This window comes from Phragmites australis, chromosome 14 (assembly GCF_958298935.1).
Source record: "Phragmites australis chromosome 14, lpPhrAust1.1, whole genome shotgun sequence".
NCBI lineage: Eukaryota > Viridiplantae > Streptophyta > Magnoliopsida > Poales > Poaceae > Phragmites > Phragmites australis.
The window spans coordinates 2,581,835-2,605,180 of record NC_084934.1 but is presented as its reverse complement, the minus strand read 5'-3'; the positions used below and the strand labels follow the sequence as shown (position 1 = coordinate 2,605,180).

General features: G+C 39.9%; 2 protein-coding genes across 11 annotated transcripts; one reads left to right on the top strand and one right to left on the bottom strand.

The window, feature by feature from the left end:
* The first annotated feature begins 10,925 nt into the window (after positions 1-10,925).
* LOC133891493 (WPP domain-associated protein-like) lies at positions 10,926-21,769 on the top strand. Of its 10 annotated transcripts, none has more exons than XM_062332221.1 (10): positions 10,926-11,188; positions 12,629-14,610; positions 15,021-15,147; positions 15,775-15,876; positions 16,152-16,249; positions 18,758-18,836; positions 18,980-19,135; positions 20,495-20,853; positions 21,047-21,125; positions 21,219-21,769. In XM_062332221.1, exons 1-5 carry the CDS (start codon positions 11,171-11,173, stop codon positions 16,233-16,235), a joined length of 2,313 nt encoding a protein of 770 aa, XP_062188205.1. In that variant the 5' UTR covers positions 10,926-11,170; the 3' UTR covers positions 16,236-16,249; positions 18,758-18,836; positions 18,980-19,135; positions 20,495-20,853; positions 21,047-21,125; positions 21,219-21,769. The 10 variants fall into 10 exon arrangements, with proteins under 10 accessions (XP_062188205.1, XP_062188204.1, XP_062188201.1 ...); XM_062332220.1 differs by having other exon boundaries at positions 18,976-19,135; XM_062332217.1 differs by having other exon boundaries at positions 18,687-18,836; positions 18,976-19,135.
* Positions 18,154-20,736, bottom strand: LOC133891495 (uncharacterized). The gene is made up of 7 exons (XM_062332222.1): positions 20,538-20,736; positions 20,247-20,394; positions 19,900-20,091; positions 19,633-19,761; positions 19,006-19,175; positions 18,668-18,798; positions 18,154-18,405 (listed from the first exon to the last, which is right to left on the bottom strand). The coding sequence occupies exons 1-7, from the start codon at positions 20,734-20,736 to the stop codon at positions 18,322-18,324; spliced, it is 1,053 nt and encodes a 350-aa protein (XP_062188206.1). The 3' UTR covers positions 18,154-18,321.
* Positions 21,770-23,346: the final 1,577 nt, after the last annotated feature.

Genomic DNA, 23,346 nt, shown 5'->3' with positions numbered 1-23,346 from the left:
AGCAACAAAGACCCGGACCATTGTAATTCCTAAACAAGGATTGCGAAGACATATGAATTTCTAAGTGTTTATAGAGATCTCCTTACCATTGGGATTTGTCCGTGGAGCCCAATCAATACCAGCTATATCACCTGCGTACATGTCAAAAACCATTGCACGATATATCAACATTAAACAGCTGTCAATCGAAAATAGGCTAAAATTCTAGATATCTAATCTGCAAGTTTAGATTATAATCACCTAAAGAAAGTTGCCATGGTAAAATAAGCTTAAACAGATTTTGCATACATTTCTTGTAATACCTGCAGAATTTTTCTTTGCCTCTAGACTTCAAACGACCCCTGTAATTGTTTGAACTTTTACATTTGTGGCCATGATGCGAATTCTTTTCCTTTGTCATGCTACGCACAATCAAACATTCTTCAAGTCGAGCCATCAGTAGACATCATCTGTTTCATCTTTTCTTTGGTATGCAAGGCCTCATAAACTTATTTCAAAGTTAGTGTATCATGATTGTATAATATGTTATCTCTAAAGTTTACAAAAGAACTAGACAATGATCATAAAAGAATAAGACTCAAGTCCTCATTATCATATTTTACCTCTATGGACTGTAAGTCAACAATAATCTCCTTAAAGGCCGAAAGATGATTCAACACAGAACCACCCTCTTGTAATTTGTGTGTTAATAACTTCATTTTCAGATGCATTTTGCTGATCAGATCCTTTGACATGCAGATCGATTCCAGCTTTAGCCATAAAGCAACAACGGTTTTCTCTTGCAAAATATTATTTGATAAATAAAGATGAATTTATGACAAAACCTTTCAATCATTTCTCTCTTCTTTATGAGATCAAGACTTTTGATTCTTGTTCTCAAAATTATCAAACGTATCATTTAGATCAGTATGCGTAAAAATAGCCCACATCTTTACTTACTATACAGAAAACCTTACATCTCGATCTAATAGTGGAATATTATATTTCATAGAAACCATGACCGGGGAATACCAGAAGAAAATAATCTCAGCCTGTGTACATGAAGCAAGGAAAAAAATTATAAAAAACCTCCTGGTAGAATCCCGTGTGCACCTAGCAAAATTGAATTTTTTTTTTCCCCTTCACGGTGGCCGAACTAACCAGCAGCAACTGGCGTTTTGAACTCGGTGCGGATGGTTCGGACGAGGAATCCAGGCGACGTGTGGATCGGCGTAGTCGACATGTACTGATCTTGGTGGTGGTCTTAGATAAATCGTCGATGTCTTAGGGTCTATCTGGTTGGGAGATAAAGTAGAATGGGATAGTGTCGTCCCTATTTTTAGGATAGAATGATCCTCTTTTTGTTTGTTTCGTTGGATGGGAAGGGTCTCTTTTTTGTTTGATTGGAGGGACGAGGACGGATGGGGATGAGAATCATCAACTAATTATATTTTTTAATTTTAAATAATAATTATTAATAATACAATAATCAACATGCACCAACATGTATTAATGTTATTCTTGTCATAGTCATTACTAATTAACAATAAAATATACTAATTAACCATAATCATACTCTAATTAGCTCATTAATTAGCAATACTTAGTACATTAACCCTTACAAATTCTAATCTCATAGTAATATGTACTAATAAGTAATACAAGCATACTAATATTATTAATCATTTTACTAATGTGCATGATTAGCAAAGATGGATGGCTTCATCCCACCAATTTTGAGGGATATCTTCATCCAACATATTGAGAGAATATTTCTTATGAGGAATCATCCCATCACTGCTGCCCCTGAATCAAACACCACAAAAACAGGAATCGCCCCATCCCATCCCACCTCATCCCTTAAACCAAACGGACTCTTGGACACGACCAACGGACGGCGGCCGGTAGATGCGTCGACGGATCAGAGGCTTCGGCAAGGCGAGACGGACGGTGAGCACAGCGGATGAAATGACAACTCGGGCCTCTCACTCTCAGGCAGTCCCGAGTCGCGCGTAGGGATATAGGGCATGTTTGGTTTTTTTTTCTAACGGGTCAAAGTCAAAATTTGATAAGAAAAGAGGCAAGTTAAATCCGAGCAGTGCTAAATTTTGATATTAAAATAGTGTTTAGCGCGTGACTAAGCTAAATTTAAGATAGATACTAAAATTAGAGAAAAAATGGTGTTTGAATTGCAGTTATGTTAAAGTATGACAAAACTCTTTATGACATGTGGGTCCGAGTTGTCAATAAAAAAATTTCACTAAAATATAGTATATGAAATTGTATTTTGTAGATCTAATTATAAGAAATATTATGGTGCAAAAAATCATAAATTAAATATACAGTTTAGATGATAAAATGGTTTGAAATTGTTAATCCTCAAATTTTGAAACCCGTGCGACCTCTCCCATGATGGCACGTCACACAGGGCAGCTGGGCAGCTCGGGCGGCCGATTTGCTGGCCCAGGACGCGCCCTGGCTGTGTGAAGCAAAAAAATTGGCCTGCCAAATTTTCTTTGGGTTAGCCAAAATTTGGCTCCTAACCAAATGGAGGCCGAAATGACCGGGCAAGACCAAAATTAGGTTTGGTCAGCTTTGGTCACCATCCAAACAGCCCCATAAACCGATCTGGCTGCTGCAATTCACTACAACAACGCGATATCTTGCTATGATAAAGCCTTATGTTGCTGTTTACCATTTCAATAAAAACAGAACCAAAGCGTTTTAATAATAGGCACTGCAAAACTGCAAAAGTTTGCAGTGCCCACACCAGCACTACTTTCAGCTTTTGATACTTTTGGATTTCTAAAATAGAACAAAAATAAACTAGGGGAAGGATCCTTTTATACCAAGCTCCTCATCTGATGCATTGGGTGCCAGTTCTCTTAGATGCTTTAATATGATTATTATATGTGCGGAGCATACTCCGAGAGTATGGTATATTTTTACAGCATAACATTGAAATGTGGTATGCAATATGGAATTCTTCATGGCATGAGAAGCCGGTGATGATCTGCTGCTGACCGGTCATCAATGAATTTTTACATTAACTTTGCAATTAGTTCATCCCAAATGGCCTCTAAAGTTTTAAACAAATCTGAAGTCCCTTTGAGAAACTAAAGCTAAATAATAATTCAAGCAGTAGCAAAGTGGCAATGCTTGGCAATGCTTCAGTGGTCTACAGTATTGCAGAACACAACAAATTCAGCGGTGACACAAAACACACAAGTAGAGGCTATCTAAGCCCATGCCTCCAAACTAATTCTAAAACCCGCGACCACACCCATTACCCATCATGTGTAAGAACCATATAAAACATATAATATTAATTTCGTCAATTAAAAACTCATCACACTTATACCTGACATGCATCACGTATAATTATCAACGAGCACCTCACACATACTTTATACATACAACATTATATTGATAGTTCACACACATACAGACGTATAGTTTAATAATTGTCAAAGTATTTAGAGAGCGGGTATAACAACGAAGTGGGCACAAATAAGAACGGTTTTCATGTTTTTCTACTTGTCGGGCTCAGAATCAACCGCGTAGGCAGTAATAAGATCTAAACCCAAGCCAATTAGGATTTTTACTGATCTATCTATACCCTAGCAAACTCCTATTGTAGTAGTCACCGTCTCTTTCCTAAATAAACTCGCTCATCTGAATAAATTTGCTCACCTCCCGCAGATCAAAACCCTAGCAAACTCCCTCGCGCTCATGTCAATCGACCATGGCTTCCTCCGCCCTCGAAGCTCAGGTACGCACACCCCCGCCGCGTGCGTGATGATGGGCTTGTCTTTTGCTGCATGCGGCGCAGATTAATTAAGCTTCAACCCAGGGACGAAGCTAGGAACTTTATACGAGGGGGCCCAAGGACAATAAAACAAAAGCATGTAGTCACATAGTCACATAATCACATAACAAAAGAGCCTCTAAATATTTTAAGGTTAAATCGTCTCACGAGGCACAAAATAAAAGTTAAAAGTTTCAAAAGACACTAAAATACTTGGTGTTCACTTCAGGCGTACACGTCGATGTTTTTTTTCATTGAAATCATCTATAATTGTATCAATTGTGAACTCTAGAGCTATATCATTCTCAATGTAGATTATGAAGCAATCTCTTAGGAATTCGCCCTTCATTTTATTCCGAAGTCTCATCTTAACAAGTTCCACGGAAGAAAAAGCTTGTTCCGTTGTTGCGGTTGAAACAGGCAAAGTAAGAACAAGTCGAATTAACCTGCCAATTACAAGCAGTTTGATTAAACTCTAGTCCACACACACACACACACACACACACACATATATATATATTGAAGAAAACTATAGTGTATAACACGAGTAAGAAATAACATGTCAATCAGATGATAATCATTAGATTTCTCGCTCTCCACAAGTTTCCAACAAAGAGCAGCAATATTGGATAAATTCTGAAAATCCGGATTCCGTAGCACATCAAGCACATAGTGTTGCAATTGATACCTCAAATTAATCATCTCTTGTTTTGAAAAATCAGAAGGATAAAATTTCGTTGCTAGAAGACATACATGGCCTTTGCAAAGCCCCAATTTGGTTAGCTTCACTTCCTGTTTCAAGCTCATTAAGTTCAACCAATTTCTGAATTTCAGTAACTTGATTAGCTCGTAGCTCATCATTTCTCTTACAAGAAGATACAATGGCATTGACAACAATAGCAAGATGTTCAAAAAAATTATGAACTTCAGTAACTTCCTTAGATGCAACAACAAGGGCTAACTGCAACTGATGTGCAAAATAATAAACATAGTATGCATAAGGACATTCTTTAGTAAACTTCCATTGAAGTCCATTCCATTCTCTGCGCATATTACTAGCACCATCATATCCTTGTCCACGAATATTTTGTACATCCAAACACTGATAAGATAAAAACAGAACAAAAGCTCTTGCTTGAGAGTTGCAACAGTTGTATCAAGAACATGTACAAGATCCAAAAATGCTCTCGAATAAAACCATCAGCATCGACCAAGCGAACTACAAGAGCCATATGCTCTCTTTTAGATTCATCCCGTGCTTCATCAACAATCAGCAGAATTTTACATCACCAATTTCTCTCCGTATTGAAATCTGCACATTAGTAGAAATGATATGCAGGATTTCTTTTTGAATTTCAGGTGATGTGTACTTAGCATTACCTGGAGCATTACCAAGTAACATTGCATTGACCTTCTTATCATATGAACCTAGAAGTTTCATCATCTCAAGAAAATTTCCTTGAATCAGGACCCTCATCATTTCCCCGAAAAGGGCAAGCCTGCAATGCCAACCATTTTGCAGCATCAATTGATGTATTGAGACATAGCCTATTTTTTATAATCACCTCATCTGATACTTTCATCATCACTTGTTCAATGCGGCACCGCCCACTCTTCAAATTATCATAACATTGGACTGAGAAATTATGAGCAAAGTTGGAATCTTTTCACATGTGAGATAAAAAGGCACATTCTCTTCCACCATTAACTTTTCTCTAACTGCAAAACTCCTTCACTGTAAACGTGTTTGACCTAGGTTTCCCTCTTGGTTTCTTTGAGAAAAGAAAGCAAGGGAAGCAAAATGCAACATCTTTTGAAGGTGAATACTCCAACCATGAAAAGGCTGTAAACCAGTGATATTGAAATCCGCGTTGGTAATTCTTTGGACCAGAAGGAGGATACACATCTTTTTTGGGCTGGTATGGACCAAGCTTCATGTAAGCCTTTACGATTTCATTTTGCTTATCAACTGGACATGCCCAAATTTGATGACATAATGCTGGATCACCTTTTACCAAATCTTGAACATCAGAATGTTATTTTTGATGTTCACATTGTTCATTTTGGTGTTCAAATGGTTGTGTACTAGAATCCAATTGAGGATCTGAAGTAGAAATTGGCTGAACCAATTGCAGTACATCTTGAGAATTAGATGTAGGAATTGGCTCAACCTCTTGTGCTACATCACCATCTTGATCTTTCTTCTTGTAAAAGGAATAAAGTGTTTTCCTCTTAGGCATGATTATCCTAGAAAGAATTGTATAATAAATGACATGTATCATGTTTTTTAGAAAAATAGGGATGATGAATTGCTGACTCAATTAGCATACGAAAAATTGTACCTTTTAGCATGTAGGTGCTAAGACCAAAGGATGAAAGGGATTAGATCTGGAATAATCTTTGCATCCGGGAGTTGGGGGATCTCTAGAATCTTGGCCGGCCATAGGGAGTTAGGGGGAGAACTAGAGAGTCGAAGAAGAAAATGGCAACAAACAAGAGAAAATAAGAGCAACACCGCTGGAGGTGAGAGAGGAGTCAAGAATACAGGAGTAACTTGTGGCTTTTGCTGTGAAAGATGGCCTCCAAAGTCAAAAAGTATGTTGCCTTTGGAACATGTGCAGTTAATCACTTGTATTGGTATTCTGTGCACACAACTATACATTCTATCCAACAGAAATTGATCATTCAAGACTAGAAGGGGGCATACATATGGTAGCATGAAAAAATCCCACATGAGATCCACAGGGGCCTAGAAATTTTCTCATGCATGGGGGTGCCAAGGCCCGTGCTAGTCCCCAGCTGCCTCCGTCCTTGCTTCGGCCGCTTTGGTGCCGCGCAGGTGGCTGCAGCAGCCTCGGTGCCGATCGGGTCGGACGGTTTCTGCAAGGGTTCTTCGCTCAAGGTATGTGGCTTGGATGGTTTGGTTCGTTGGGAAATCTCGTGGTTGGGTTTGCGTTGGCACTGTAGAACAGTAGTTCAGAGAGGCGAAACTTTCAAATTTCGCAGTTCTTGGTATAGTAGTAATAATACAAGTTGAAGTGAAATGCATGTCACTGAGGGCCTTCTTTTGTTGCTAGAGACATCTGTGGTTTACTAGAATTCATTAGAATCTTTCGGTGATACTGCTTGTTTGATTTAACAATCCTACCCGGATTTCCTGCCAGGTTGGTATTTAGTGAACTAGCTTACTTAGGCGCTAAATAGTTTGTATGGAGTGCGGGATTTTAGTTGTTCCCTGCAATTGCCGACTTATGGATGAAGTAGCTGATTCCTGCTGAGTTCACTTTCATGCAGGCATACTATTTGTTCATATCATTTGGAGAAATGGGTATTGAGCATAACTAAGGACAGAAACCCCTTCATTTCTCAAAGACCATGCATGCCTATGACTGGAGTTTTTATGGGATGTATGGAGGATGGGTATTAAGGCTTTGTTGTACGGAGGATGAACATTATAGGCACACATGTAGTATCACAATATTCCTGCCCAAGTGGGTGGCAGATGATGGATTTTTGTGCCCCTTATATTATCCTTACAGGATTCACTTACTATATTCAGGGTAAAAGTAATCTACACTTCGGGAACACGCCATGGATTGGAAAGACATTAGCATGGGAAAACAAGACCCAGCAATCAAGGCATTTGAACAAGGTCTTTTGCATGTCGGTTCGACAAGCAAGCAAAAGCAAAGTTGCTGTTCAACCTGTTGACTTGGAGAATGCAAAGGAGCCACCACTCAACTTATACAAACCAAAGATTGAGGAGTACAGTGATGAAATTTTCAAGCTGTTGGAAGGTGGCGCGCACATCTACTTCTGCGGTCTGAAGGAGATGATGCCTGGGATCCAGGACAGGCTCAAGAGGGTGGCCGAGCAAAGAGGTGAGAGTTGGGACCAGAAGCTGTCACAGCTAAAGAAAAACAAGCAATGGCACGTGGAGGTTTACGAGGTTATGAAGAAGCCAAGGATTGTGATTGTTTCGTGACCGAGATGAAAAAGTAGACAGGTAACTGAATGATTCTCGTTGCGATGTAAAATTGCGGATTTTATTCATAAGCTTCTGCTTCAAATGGTGAATAAAACGAAGTACGTTTTTTTTCTTCTGAATTGGTATTACTGTTAAGTGGAGTACACCTGCGTTTCTTGCTCATTTCACATGAGTGTAGTAATTAAGTTGTTTTCTTGGTTACCTCTCCTTGCTGTATACATATTTTAACATTCTATTTGTGATGCATTAATGCATTATACTGTCCATTTGAAATTATATAACTATACTGGCCCAGTCAACTTCACCTTCCCCCCCCCCCCCCACCATCAGAAGACAGTTTTTTTTAATAAAAACAAAGTCTATCATCTCCTCTGGCCTCACTTTATTCCACTGGGCAAAAAAAGAGAGAGTAAATTATATGTTAATCTCATCATCCTGCATGATTGCCATTTTATTTTATGGTTGCTTATTCAGTGTCCCCCAGATCATCTGCAGCAGTTTCAGGGAAAAAGAGAGAGAGAGAGAGAGAGCAAGTTCAGCGAACTCCCTGCCTTTTCATTACCTTTTCCACTGCTGTTCTCCATGTTCTCCATGATCTGTAAAGTTTCACCTGATGTGACAAAAAGAAGAGCTTGTTTCACCTGATGTCTCTACATCTCATGGTCTCCATGACCTGTAAAGGGACTGTGCAGCTACAAGTGTACCCAATCTCGCAACAGGTTCTGGTGTTCTGCGAGTAGTAAATAAATACAGGTGACCTACCTTTCCTGGCCTCATGCAAATCTTGTTGAACATCATCAAGACTTGAGCATTGCTGCCTGGATTAAAAGGATCCTTTCAGTTCTTTCCTGTTTATTTCGCCAACAATTAGTTGATTTAACATTATCTCGAAACGAACACGCAGGAGGACCAGCTAATTTAACATTTGTGACTTTGTGCGAAGCTATCTCCAAAAATTCTTTGAACTTTTCTCTTGGTGACATGAAGTTCTAAACCTTGCTAGCTATACCGAGAATCAAACTTATGAGTTATGGACCCCTCACAGCCATCACTTGGTAACAAAAAGTGCTTATTTTTCACTCAGTTTGTCGCAATAAGGAAAAAGATCACATGGTTCCTGTCACTCGTGTTCTGTCGCCATGCTCAACTGACAAGGAGCCATCGTCCAACGTGAACATGCAAAGTACCAAAGTCTCTGGATCCATAGTACTATCAGGTTGCTAACGCACCAGATCCAGCTCCAATATATATTATATCACATTACTCCGTATCAGAGATCGATATGGCCTCTCAAATTAAAATGTGTTCCCATAATGTGGTGCCATTTGACAACTCTGAAAAAATGTGTTGCCATTTAAATAGTTTTTGAAATAAATTTCTGATCTTTTACATGAATTTCATCTTTTCTTTTTTTGTGAGAGAAGACAGCCAGTGAATGCCAATTGCAAAAGCCATGGAATGGAAGCAACAAAAGCCAGGTGTCAAGGTAAGCCGCTGGGCTCCACGCCCACTGCAGCCCTGGCCCCACCACGACCCCGCCGATCCCACGGCCACCCTCAAATCCCGCACACATCGCGAAGCATCCTCGTGTCCCTCGCTCCCTCCCTAACCTACTCATGCCTGTTTTTAGATCTCTTCAAATTCAAAATAATTATATAGTTGAAAATAATTTTCTAAAATAAATTTTATAAAAAATTAATTATACGGAGAAAGTGAATAAAAGGAAGTTGATTTTTCCAACTCTTAGTATCTAATTTATTTAACAAAATCATTTTTATAGAATTACTATGTAAGCTAAAAACTACAGACTACTATTTAGTAGATGTTCCGGGTTCTACTCTGAGAGCTAATCTCGAAGGTACAGGACAGGGATGGCAACAGTACCAATCTCCATCGAGGAATACTTTTCCATCCTCATCCCTATTTAGTTATCAGAGAAAGGTTTTATTCTATTCTTATCTTCATAGGGAATTTTACAGAAATCAGATCCAATAGGAATATAAAATTGAATCACAATTGATTATTTCTATATATTAACAATATATTCATAGTATAACAAAGTAATTTATTGATACGTATAAGGATAATTAATACAAGATGAATTAAATATAGTACATTAGACAAAAAATGTAAGAGTAATTTATTATTTTATTTATCTAATGTAATATATATATATATACACACGGCGAGGCTATTCTGCGCCTATGCGCAGTTGCTATTCGCAATGCGCATATCCCCCAGTTACAACTCGAAATACTATGAGTTACAACTTTACGTCCAGAAAATGCATAATTGCAACACGAGAAGCTAACACTGTGAGTTACAACTTATTATTTGCACTGCGCACATTCCTCAGTTACAACCCGAAATAATATGAGTTACAATTTGTTAGGTAGACCAGTTACAACTTCACGTCCAGAAATGCATAATTGCAACACGAGAAGCTAACACTGTGAATTACAACTTGTTATTCGCACTGCGCATATCCCCAGTTACAACTTAAAACACTATGAGTTACAACTTGTTAGGTAGACTGGTTACAACTTCACGTCCATAAATGTATAATTACAATACGAGAAGCTAACACTGTGAGTTACAACTTGTTATTCGCACTGCGCAAATCCTCCAGTTACAACCTGAAACACTGTGAGTTACAATCCGAAACACTGTGAGTTACAATTTATAGAGTGTGTGCAGACATGAACTACAGTAAACATATCTACAGAATATACATTATATATATATATATATATATATATATATATGATATTGGGATATAGGAGAAAAGGAGAGCACCTTTTCATCCCGTCCCATATAAATTAACAGAAATTAAATTTTTTTCATACTCACCTCGTGATGAAAGAATTCTTCACAGGTTACACGGAACGGAGCCCCATTACCCTCGCTAGTCGGGAGCTATGCACCGTGACCCATCCAGCTCAACGCCCCACGCTCTCTCCCACTACAGCCGACGCCCGGGCCCCACCTCCCCCATCCCGCGGCCATCACGCATCCCACTGTCCCAACTACCACTCTGCTTAATGGGCCCATTCTCCGGTGGGACCCACGGACCAGTCACTCCTACTCCGCCTACGTGGCCGCCGATTTATTTATTCATTTTTTTTCACCCTCCTCCCGGCGCGGCGAGGTGACAACTTGTTCTTCTCTTTGGCCGTTGGCCGCGAGTGAGAGCGGCCGCGTCGTCTTCCTCGTCGCGATCGCCGCTCAAACCCAATCCGATTCATTGCGACCAGTCTCCGATTTCAGCACCACCGCCGCCCGACTCTATCCCCAAAGCCCTAGAGAGGAGGCCGACCGCCACCGCGAAGAAGCGCCGCGGTTGGCCACGGCGTGGGGCGAGAAGGGAGCGGAAGCGGCCACTCCGGCTGCCGTGCATGGAGAGGATCCAGTCTGTAAGTGAATTCGGTGCCGCCGCGCTTGCGTTACTGATTTTGTGGTGATTTGGGGTGTTTGGTTTGTTCGAATTGGTCGGTGCGGTTCGGAGCAGGCGTGGTGTGGGTGTGCTCTGCGCCCTGCGCCGCTGTGGCTGGAGAGGCTGCGTGGCCGTTTTGTTCGGGTTCTGGGGACTGAGTTCCAAGTGCGAATCCAGTGAGATTGCAGTGCGTACTCTGCTTCTGGTGTGTGGCTTGTTGGTGGGGGTGAGTTAGGACAGGGACGAGCGAGCAGGGCAGTGGTGAACAGGGTTTATCTTGCAGTGTAGCGTGAACTGCTGTTACTTCGGAAGTTTTTCACCGTAACTGGTTGTGAATCTGGACTGAGTGCGGAGGGGAAAGGAATAGTTGATTATGGTCTAGGAGTTGTGTTTCCTCCCTGCTGTTGTCATTGTCGGATGTTACTTCTCATCCATCTTTGGAGTACTCTTACCTTGTTGAATAGCAGCCAATTTGGTATTTGATATAACTCTAGGACTGATGCAAATGCTAGTAAATTTGGGAACACAAACGCATTTTTCTAGAATCCTCAAGCTAGAGCCAGTTCCAGGCAAGTGTCGCGCAAGTGTTACATCAGGTGATATTGTTCTCATTAGCAAGAATTTTATATCCGTTCAGCATTCAGTGTCGTGTCGGTCTTTTTTGGGTGTTGCGCTAAAGCATGAACCATAGTGAAATATTCCTGCCGTAAGAAAAATTATTAGCTCCTTTCCTTATACTATGTGAGTAAAAGAAACTGATAACACGCATAATAGACGATTGCACATTTTCAAGATCACTAGATCAGGTTAAGGCAACATTACACTCCAGTGATGGAAGTTTTCTACGACTACAATACTCAGAACTAATTATTGTGTACATTTCATTCATAAGTATTACTCCCTTCGGTCAAAAATATATGATGTTTTGTACTTTTTACGGTCTTCGATGTGCAACTTTGACCATTATTTTCTATTAGAATATAGTTATAATATCTAATAAAAATATAATACTATGAAAGTATTTTTCAAGACAAATCTACATGTGTGATTTTTATGTTTTCAAACTAAATATTTTGAAAGCTATTGCCCGTCAAAGTTTAAAAAGTTTGACTGGATCTTAGTCAAAGCGACAAGTATTCATGACTGGAGGGAGTACTTATTTTCAGTTTGCAATGTTACTGACAAATCACCTCTGGCAGATCTACTATCTAATATCTATTGTCAAGAATTTTATTTTGACTCAAGACAGTAACTTGCATGATTAAGCATATTACTCCCACTTCCGATGAAATTAAGTATTAGTGGTTCTCATAAGGTATATCATGTTTATTTACATTGATTGTTAAATTACTTTTGTTGCAAGTAATTGGCTTTCTGAGTTTGGCATTGACTGTTAAATCTTAAACGATAACTGCTGCAGGTGTTGGATGAAAGAATGGACCCATTTTTCACTAGATTGACTACACCAGTGGCTATTGGCCAATCACGATCTACTGCTCAGGGTGGTCTGTCCTTGTTCAATGGACCTTTTTGTGACACACGGACTTCTCAAGGAGAGCTTAATAATGGCTTAATGAAGTTTGAGGATACAACAATGCTACCACCATGGTTGTTGTCCTACAATTGCAGCTGTGACATCGCCAACAACTTCGAAGCATTTGCAACTGTAGTGTCAAGGTTGCATCAACACCTTCTGGATGCAAATGTAGAAATTAGTTACACAGAATACCTAGATTTGATGAAAGTGGAAGTTGATCAGCGGCTTAATAAGCTCAATGAAGATATAAGAGTCTTCAAAAGCTATAACTTGGCCCATGGTAATGATGCAAATGGTTCATGCTCTTTGGTATGTTGTGATGGGAAGCTGATTGAGACAGATGAGGGGTTCAACAGCTTGAAGTTACTGCTGACTGTGGTGTTCCGACAAATTAGGGAGATGCTCGGATTGGTTAATGCTTCAATTCATGATCTTCAGTGGGAGCATGAGTTGCAATTAGAGGTTACCAGCGTCAATATTGGAGACTGCATTAGAGGTCTCCAGGATGAGCTGGAAAGGAAGTTGTATGAGCAAAGTTCCATAGTGAACAGTCTAAGAAAGAACTGGCAGGAAACTGTAGCTCAGTGTGCTTCCATCCGCGAAGAGCTGATTGTTATTTCCAATATGCTATTACCTTCGGAAGAGGAATCACATATTTCCCATAGTAATTATGAAACTTTAGGTAACAGGAGCGACAGATGGAAATTCCGTTTTTTTGGAAAGAGAACATGTGAGGATCACTCTCCATCTTCTGGTGAGGAAAACGGAAATTCTGCAACACAGAAATCTGTAAGCCCCAGTGAAGTTGTTTCAGAAAAATCTGACTTCCGACATCTGAAGGGTATGACTAGACAAGAAATGCTTAACTATTTCAGATCTGAGATTAGTAAGTTAAAAAGGCTGCATGAATTGGATTTGCAAGAGAAAACAGAAGAGCTGTTCAAATTCAAACGAGATAAATGGTCATTAGCTCTTAAGTATGATGTAGAATTCGAGCCATTAAGGAAGAAATTTCCTGAGGTCATTTCAAGATTTGACCAAATCATGTCCAATGGAATGGCAGCACCTACAATCTGCAGTACTAGTGGCGGCCTTGATGAAAAGAGCAGATTGAATAGTACAATTGATTCACTATACTATGAAAACAAGCATCTTCGGGGTTTGCTTGCAAAGAAGACAAAGGATGTTCAGGAATTATCGTGCCAGTTATCAGATGCCAGCAGGAAAATTTCACTTCAATGTTCATTAGAAAAACAACTTTTGAGACAAGTCAGCAGCATTAAAGGAGAGTATGAGGATCTCTATGTGGAAAGCACTATCAGAGATGAGATATACCAAACTGTTACAAGAAAATTGGTTGATAATCATAGGAACATCGTGGAGGATACTGTGCGGAATTTTCGTGCAAAAGTGTCCTCATTTGAAGCTACCCTCTCAGGAAAGGACAAGGCATTCTGTTTAGCTAATGAAGAAAATCAGAAGTTGAAGGAAAAGTTGTCAATACTAGAAAAGGAGCATTTCATCCAAAATAATCAGCAAGATCCAGAGCTAATCAAGCAAGAGAGTGAGGAAATGATACTCCGTGATATTGAGATGGAGCCTCATGTATCACCACGAAGATCATATGATATTTCTGATCAGGACATGCACTACGAGGAGCTCATCAAACTGAATCAGACTTTAGAGATCTCTTCAACCACCTTAAAAGAAGTTGAAACGAAAAAGTTGGATTATAGTGATACCCTAGGTAAAAGAGAGCAAGAAAAGCAGCTAGATTGCATCCTGGTATCTATCATGGATCTGTCAAAAGAATTTGCAGAGATTGAACATAAAATGTTGGAAGATATAAAAGGAAATGAGAAAAAGTATGTGCATCTATCTCCACCTAGCTGTTTACTATTCATTTTTTTCTTTCAGAACACAAAACAAAACAGCTCAGTATGCTTTTTTTAATCATTGTGTATCATGCTGAATGACTTGGTTTCTTTTGAAACCGTACATAGGTTGTTCTTTGTTGAGACTGGATGTAAAATAATGTCCGTAAACCCTTATCATGACTGTAATTTGTAATATGAGATTGCTTCCATATATAATAATTGAATTGGGGAATTAGGGTTCGTGTGTGTGTTGCCCCGCACACACACCTCCCTCTCTTTTATTAGCACATTTGCAGGAAGGTCCCTACATACATACCAACAATTATCCATAATATTTTGTTTTGTGGAATAATCTATAGTCTTGATGGCAAAGCTGATACGGGTATTGTTGAATTCAGGACTGAAAATCTGAACGATCGATGCAACCATATGGTACAACAGGCAATTGTACTAACAAAGAAGGGACTATGGTACAAGCAAATGCTTGACACAAGACGTTCTGAGCTCCAAAAGGCTGAATCTGAGGTAATTTTTTTCCTGGATCTTGTCCAATGTATGTGTTTCCAGATCTACTCAAATAAGATACTTTTTTGTATTTTTTTTTTGGCTATACAGTGCAATACAAAGTGATTTTTCTCTGTTGTAATGATGCACACATACATGCAAGAATCTTTACTGAAGGCTTATGCTCATTCATGTGTCAAATGACTGCATGTAGGACTTCAAACAACCAAGTTTTAGCAAGCTAAACCACTCTCAGCTCTGTTCATTTTCAAAAAAATAGGCAAGATCAATTCGAGTGATTTGCTAGCTGCATCGAATTAATTTGGTCCCTTCTGAGATTTTTTTATTTCTTCAGTTATTTATCTTGTATACTTTTTTTGGCACTAAAAATTAATTTTCACAGATGTTTACTTGAGAATGCTCATTTGTTATTTTTGATAAGAGGTTGGCAATTATTTGACAAGAAAGATATTGTTAATTAGACATTGTTGTCAGCATGCAAGTGAGTCACTGCCGATTGAGCCCCTTCTACTTCGATATTGATTCATGACAGGGTTTTGTTTGAGTATGCTTCCATTTTACTGCAACAACATATGTCATTCCAAATTTATCTTACAACTTCTTTAAATGTTTTTCTGTTTGATTCAGGTTGACATTTTGGGAAACAAGGTTAATGAACTCTTAAGTCTTGTTCAAAAGATATATGTAACTCTTGAGCATTACTCTCTTGTTTTTCAGCATCATCCTGTGGTAAGTATCACAAGTGGCCAATATTAATTTTTCATCTTCCCTAGCTCTCAATCATTCTACACTTGAACTGGTGCTTTTTTACATGTGAATTACTTTTTTTTTAAGTTTGTTGCCTGTGGTTGCTTTTGTATTTTGCCTATCATACTTGAGAGCTCATAGTATAATTCTTCTATTTCATAATGAAATGCTTGTATATAGGCCCCTTATGTTGAATCATCGATAGTCAGAATGGCAGAGTATAATCCATAGTTAATGTTGTGTATGGCTGTATGCAGTTACTGGATGCTTTCTTGAAGACATGCAAGCTTGTTGCAGGTATAAGAAGTAGGCAAAAAGAGGACTTACAAGACACAACATAAGTCAGAGCAGCTAGGTGAGCTGGCACTTTGTTTATCCATCACTAAATGGACATCTTCCAAGTTGTAGATTTCATAGAAGCAAGGCTCCAACCCAGTTGGTTGAATTTCTAATATTGCTAGATGTCTATTACAAATTATCGTGATGCTAGATTCTATGTTTTCATATCACATCGTGACTTCTTAACTCATAGGGGACAACTAAAGTAGTGTAATCTCTATCAGGATAAAGGTGTAGCATGCTCTTCTGGTGTGTTTGTCTAAGTAGTGTAATCAATACCTCAAAATCCCCATACAGTACTGTCTGTTTGATTACTGAGACATTGTATCATCATTTTTTTTTTTATCGAATACGCAAGAGAGCTGTGCATCATTGCATTAAGGAGGAAAAAAGAGTTTGAAAATACAACACACACAAACCCAAACACACACACACACCCAACCATCACTTTAAGCACACATGCGCCCTTAAAAAGAAGAAAGAAACGACCAACTACAAAAACAAACTGCTGAACTGACCCTCTGTCTAGCTGTGCTAAATCCCTAGCACCAGCCAAACCCCAAAGAATCGCTTCCTCACTGGCTAAATGCAAAACCCGCTGTACACTTGGCAAAGCACTGTTAAAAACACAATCATTCGATGCTTCCAAAGCAACCAAGCCCTAAGTATGATTAGGGAGTTCAGACCCTTCTTTAACGGCTGGGCGACCAAATCAGTAATCTTGATCCACCAAGTACTAAACACTACGTCCTCCTGTGTTGGGGATAAGTCTGGGATACCAAATTGTCGACAAAAAGAATACCACAACTGTCTTGAGAACACACAGGAGGTAAGAATATGCTGAATAGTTTCCTCCTCTTGATCACACAGCGGGCACCGCTCTGAATGGGGCATGTTTCTCCGAGCAAGTCTATCCTTCGTCCAACATCTATTATGCACTGCAAGCCAAAGGAAAAATTGACACTTCCTTGGCGCCCAAGATCTCCAAATCAGCTCCCAAGGCTCGAAAGAAATAGCACCTATGAAGAAGGCCTTATATGTTGATCGTGCCGAGTAATTGCCAGAAGCTGAAAGTTTCCAAAGATGCTCATCCTGCACCTCAGGTTGAAGCACACCTCAGGTTGAAGCACAACCTCGGATAGTAGGACCCACAAATCAAGATATTCTGATAGAGCAGCCACAGATAAAGCCCCCCGAATGTCTTGAGCCCAGCAGTGTTCATCCAAGGCATCCCGGACAATACGTTTGTTGGTCCGTCGCTTCGGAACAAGGGCGAACAGATGGGGTGCAAGATCAGCAATCGACTTATCATGCAGCCATTGATCTGTCCAGAAAAGGGTGTTACATCCATTACCAACATTGGTAACTAATGCAATTACCAACATTGGTAACTAATGCAACTGAGAACAAAGCCTTGACATTAGTATGCACCGACACTGAGAATATTGCCCAAGGTTTATCCGGCTGCGTTTTCTTATGTAATACATTTGTTCATTTTTGAAGAAGTGCACCTTTCCAGGGCTATAAATTTTGGGTGTAATGAGTTACCTCAAGTGGCTCAATCTATAGTTATGATTGAAATTCCATTTTTTATTAAAAAAATGATTGAAATTCTATGGTAATTGTTTGACTGCTACAACTTCTATGGTCATTGCTTGACTACTGATTTTCGGAGAGATGTGCGCATGTTTTACTGCTACACTTTTATGTTCACTGTTTGGTTGTTTGCTTGAGCAACAGATTACTGAGTCTGAGGTAAGTGCAGTTACTTTGCTTACTGCTAACTTCTGGAGTATCTATGTCTCTGTGCATGCTTGCTGTCAAAATCTAGATGTTAGTTTCAAATTTTATCGGAGCAAAGTCTCACATAAGTGCACAGGTTTTCTTCTGCTAATCTTATTTTATCCAAAGAAACATCAATCAAACTAAATTTCTTGCATTTATTTTTTCTAAAAAAAAGATTGTGATGTAAACCCTTTTTTTTTTATTGGGTTACAACATGATCAAAGCAATCTGTTACAGCAAATGTAAAAGACTAAGTTACAGTTTGTCACTAACATAATATACAAGAATGTGTAGGAGATTGCATTATTGAACAGTTCTAATGTCACCATCTAATTCGCTTGCTATAGCATTCCATGCTAATAATGCTGCACCAACAGCTGGCTCCACCTGCAGATACAAGCAGATATAAGTCCATGAGCATTTAACAGGAAACATTTTATAGTAGGATCTGAAGATGTGTCAGTTTGTCAAGTGTGTTTATTTGATATTATTAAAGCATTATACACAGCTTAACACTTGCTTCCTTGTGTCAGTAAAATCTTCCCCTATATTCTTGTTTCCACTGATCTGTTCATTAGTTCTTGAACATGGCATAATCTGAAGAATATTTCTTATGGTCTGATGCAAAGCTAGGAGTAATTCTGCTCACCTTAGGGTGTATTGGATAGGCTCCTGGATAACTCTTGGTAACACAATCTATCACTTCCTTCCCAATGTCCCACCTCTTGTTTGCCTCAAGGACTTTACCAACCATAACAAGAGGAAATGGATGCTTGCCATCTGCAAAGGAGAAACATCTTGAGAAATTCTTCCATGAGGTATGCTAATAAATGCAACTTTGAGGGTTTTGTTATTTCTATATGAGCACTGTTTTCTTTCTGAAACGTCTTTTTTTTTTCTTTTCTTTCTGAGATAACTCTATGTATTTGATATATGTGTATTATACATGTATTTTAGAAAGACATTCAGAGAAGATTCTTGTGTCACCTTCACCGCCAAGTTCAAGTCTTCGCACTACAGCCTTGACACTGGAAGCTAGTTCACCAACTGAATTGTTTAAGATCTTAATTGCCATCTCATCACCACCTTCAGCAGATTCTACCACTACTGGAAGAAGGTCAGCAATACGAGCCCACGATTGGTCTTCATATGTCCATCTGTCATGTGAAGAATGAACAACTAAGTTGTCATTTATGCTTAGTAACACAGCACCTATATTCTGTGCTCTTCAATCTCTAGTTAGCGTTATGTGATGCTCACAAAAATATTGACAAAATCGATATTTAGTTTTTTTTGGGCATTTTGTAAAAAAAAAAATCTTTGGCAAGCTTTTATTGACTTGACTAAATCTAGGCAACTGAATCTCACTTGTTTGTGAATTATGCTCCTTTACATAAATTAGAACCAAAAGTTGGATGGATGTAACTATTAATTCATCTTGTGATACTACTCTATAGATGGATGAAGTGCACAGTAGAGTCTTAGCAGATGGATGAAATGCAAGTTGCTTTAAATTCAGTTTACCAATTTTAATTTATTGAAACAAACTCTAGTGAAGTGTACTCTTTCAACATAAAGTGAAACCAATAAATCCAGTTAGCCAAAATGGATTACCCTATCAATTCGTCTGGCGATGCCAGTCTAAGGAAGTCAAGGATGTTGTTTGTAAGCACCGTTTCAGGACCCCGGCCATCATAAGCTCTCACCACTGCTGTCAATGCCTGTGCAGCAATCCCATACCCACTGCATATGAAATGCCACATAAACTGGTCAATAAATCCACTTATGGCAGCCACATAGACATGAATAAGCTTCCACAAACTAATTCTCTTCTATTAAAATTACAGTCATACATTAGAAAACATAGTCCTTTTGACTAACCTGCCCCAGTCACCAAGAACTGGCCCTGCACCTGCTGCTCTAGCTTCCCTGCCGTCACTGGTGAAACCATAGGCTATCGTCCCTGTCCCTGCTATCAACACGCATCCATGGAGCTTGCCCATGGTTCCACTTGCCAATGCCGCCACTGCATCGTTCTCCACGAACAGCTTGACATGGCTTGGAAATATCTCTCTGGAAAACAAAAACGAATGTTTGGTTCATTAAGTTTTCTTCAGATTTGCTGAAACAAGGCTGCACTTTCAGCTGACAACTGACTGACTAGAATTTAGAAGTGTATGGAAAATTCCCAATTGCAGTATTAGTACTGTTAGATTTGCAAGACTGACCTCAGCCAATCCAGCATTCTCTGCTGATCAATCGGGTGATTGACACCTGCTACGGCCAAGCAGACGGCGCAGACGTCTGACCATCTCCGGCGCACCTTGAGCAGCGCCTGCGCCATCACTCTTTCCAGTGTTTCCCTTGCCCTGCCTTCTGAACATTTGGAACAAGGAAAAAACACAACCTTTAACACTTTGCCTAATTTTTACTTCTGTATCGAATCACGATCATTGATCATCATTCATCACTGCAGGGAACTTGTCCGGAAGTAGCAGGTGATGCTCGACAGAAGTTACCTCCGACAGAATTGTGGTTGGAGCAGCCGGCGACGGTGCGTGAGAGGACAGGGAGCGGGTCGTTGAATGGCATGGCCGCCGGGATGCAGACGCAGACGGTGTTGCTGGCGCCGCCGTCGACGCCGAGGATGACGCTGCCCATGCGCGGGCTCTGGCACTCCTCCACGTCCCACATCTCCCTCCCCGTGTGCCGATGCATCTCTCCCTCTCTCTGCCTGTAGCCCCTGCCTGAACACTCCTTACACTCTTTACACACTAGAAAGAGAAGGATCCTGATGAATCTTCTCCTGCCACCAACTGCTATTCTGCAGCTGAGGTGAGTTTTGCTCCATATATATGTACGTATTAGGTGTGTGCTGCGGATGTTTAGTGGAGGAGAAAGGGACGGGGAGGAAGATGACACAGGGAATGCGGGGGAATGGCGAGACGGCCGAGTTGTTTACTTGTTTATGCTGGATGCCTATGCAATTCTAATCGGGTTGCGTTTGTTTGCTTGTCACTTGCTGCAGGGGGAAAAGAAATGCACGTTAGTTTACAGCTGGTTGTTACTGGCGTTCCGGCTACATGTTGGTGTTACTGACAGCACTGGTAAGCAAGCATAATTACGGTTTGGAACTCTGAATTTTTGTTAGAGACAAACTCTGGATCTTTATCGAGCACCTTTGTGTATATTTACTGCAGGTGTTGTACTTCGTGTGTTGTTAGCTGCGTCCTTGATCACACGTGTGGAGATGCTACAATTAGGCGCTGTAGATTCCTCGGTAAAAACAGGCATCGGTGTCAGACTGGTTAAATCCAATCTGATGCGATCTTAGCTTCACCAGCTATCAAATCTGAAGTCTATTTCAATCGTGTTGATTTCCATATGGAATTACGCAGGCACGCCTTTTTCTGAAGGAATCTTCTCCTGCCATATGTCTGGTTTCTGGTGAGGCAGAGCTACAAGACGTTCAGAAGAAGACGGTGAGCCGATGACATCGGATAACTCACACCCAAACAACCGAGGGAAGAGCGTATCTGGAGCAATCACAAGTAGTTGGGCTCAAATTTTGCGAGGTTTCTTTTTTCTTTCATTTCTGGATGTGGTAATTCGTTAGATACCACTGAAAGATCGTGTCTTTCGGAATATACCACCGAAGAATCCGGGTCCCTAAAATGCCACTTAAAGATTACTCCGTTTTGCTATTTTTTGCTCCGTCACATTCTGTTAGCCACCAGGGCGTTTATCTTCCTGTTTTTTTTGGCTCCGGACAGATACAATACAAAGATTCAAATCGGGCCTAGCAAAGGCCCGTTTAAAAGCACCAAAAGATAAGCATAAGCTTACTCCTTTGGGCTTGTGGCCTTTCATTTCCTCGAACCAGCAGCCGTTGCGTACAGTAACTCTTTTTCAGTCATCCAATCCTCTCAGGAAAAAGAACACAAGTACTGTATGTTTCGAAATTGTTATCACCCCACGAGGCTCTCCTTGTGCCTGCTTCGTGTTCGTCGGTGTTGCTCTGCTCTGCTCAGGCTCAGGCTCAGGTGCTTGGAACGGAACAGAATCTGTGCTTGTCTGTTGTGACCCAAACATCACCACATGTAACGTGGATCGACCTCGACGGCACTTGCGCGTCGAGCTCCTTTCCTTTCCTTCTTTTTTTTTTCCTTCTTATTTTCCAGATCCCTGTCGTGTTAGCCTAATGCTAGCACTCTAAGGACAAACCGCCCATGCTTAAAAAATTCTGAATTCTTCAAATGCAGCGGACACTGACAAATGACAAGCGACCATCATCGCTGCTGCCATTTCTTCCTACTCACACGCACTGTTGTTGTACAGGATGCCAACGGGCTGAGATTGCCATATTAGGCTCTGGTATAGTATCTTGGTGTTTCGATAATTAATAATAATTGTATCAATATGATTAATAAGTTTGTTTTGAAAGCTATTAATATTTAGTTTATAATAATGATTGAGTATTCTTGTTATATAAGTTGATTCTATGGACGATCAAAAGATACGAGCATCAAGATATCTTGTTGGAAGTGTCATAATAAGATAAATGCCCCTTAAAGTACTATATGCCTTTTTTTTTAAGTCTTTTGATCGTACTATAAAGAGGGATTAAAAGTAATAGTTTGATCTAGTTGAGTTTAGATTAGTTAGATGTATATTTATGAAATTCTAGCACTACGTAGCTCAGAAAAGCTCATGGTTGAAACGTCGAGAAGTTAGAGCTTAAGAAAATTTAAATTGGATGAGCTTAAAAAAATTTATTCTCACCGAATGGTTCGGCGTTTAATTAGTTAAATTCACTGGAGCATTCTTGGCTTAGGTAAGAGAAATGATAAGTACACTATATAGTTTGGCGATCAACAAGTTACTCTCACCGGAGCATTTTTGGCTGGAAAAAGAACCATTCAATACCGGACGGTCTGGTGTTAGTGCGAAGAGAACACCAGAGTATTTTACAGGGTTTGTAAATTCACAGGAGATGGAGTTGAATACATCGGATGGTCTGGTGTTCAATGGGATGCAACATCGGAGCATTTTTTTAGGAGAACTGTGTTTAGCGCAGTGGAGATGCTAGTCACTAGACGGTCCAGTGTGTGGAGAACAGGAGCACTGGAGCATTTCTCAATAGTAACAGCTAATGACAACCGGTAGTGTGTACTTTGAAAATTGTACACACCGGATGGTCCTATATGTGTGAGATGGTATACACCAAATCATCCGATATTCACGAAAAACATGGGTGGTTGGACAACAGCTAGATTTGGACCTCTAGCCTATAAATATCAGGAAACATGGGTGGTTGGATAACGACTA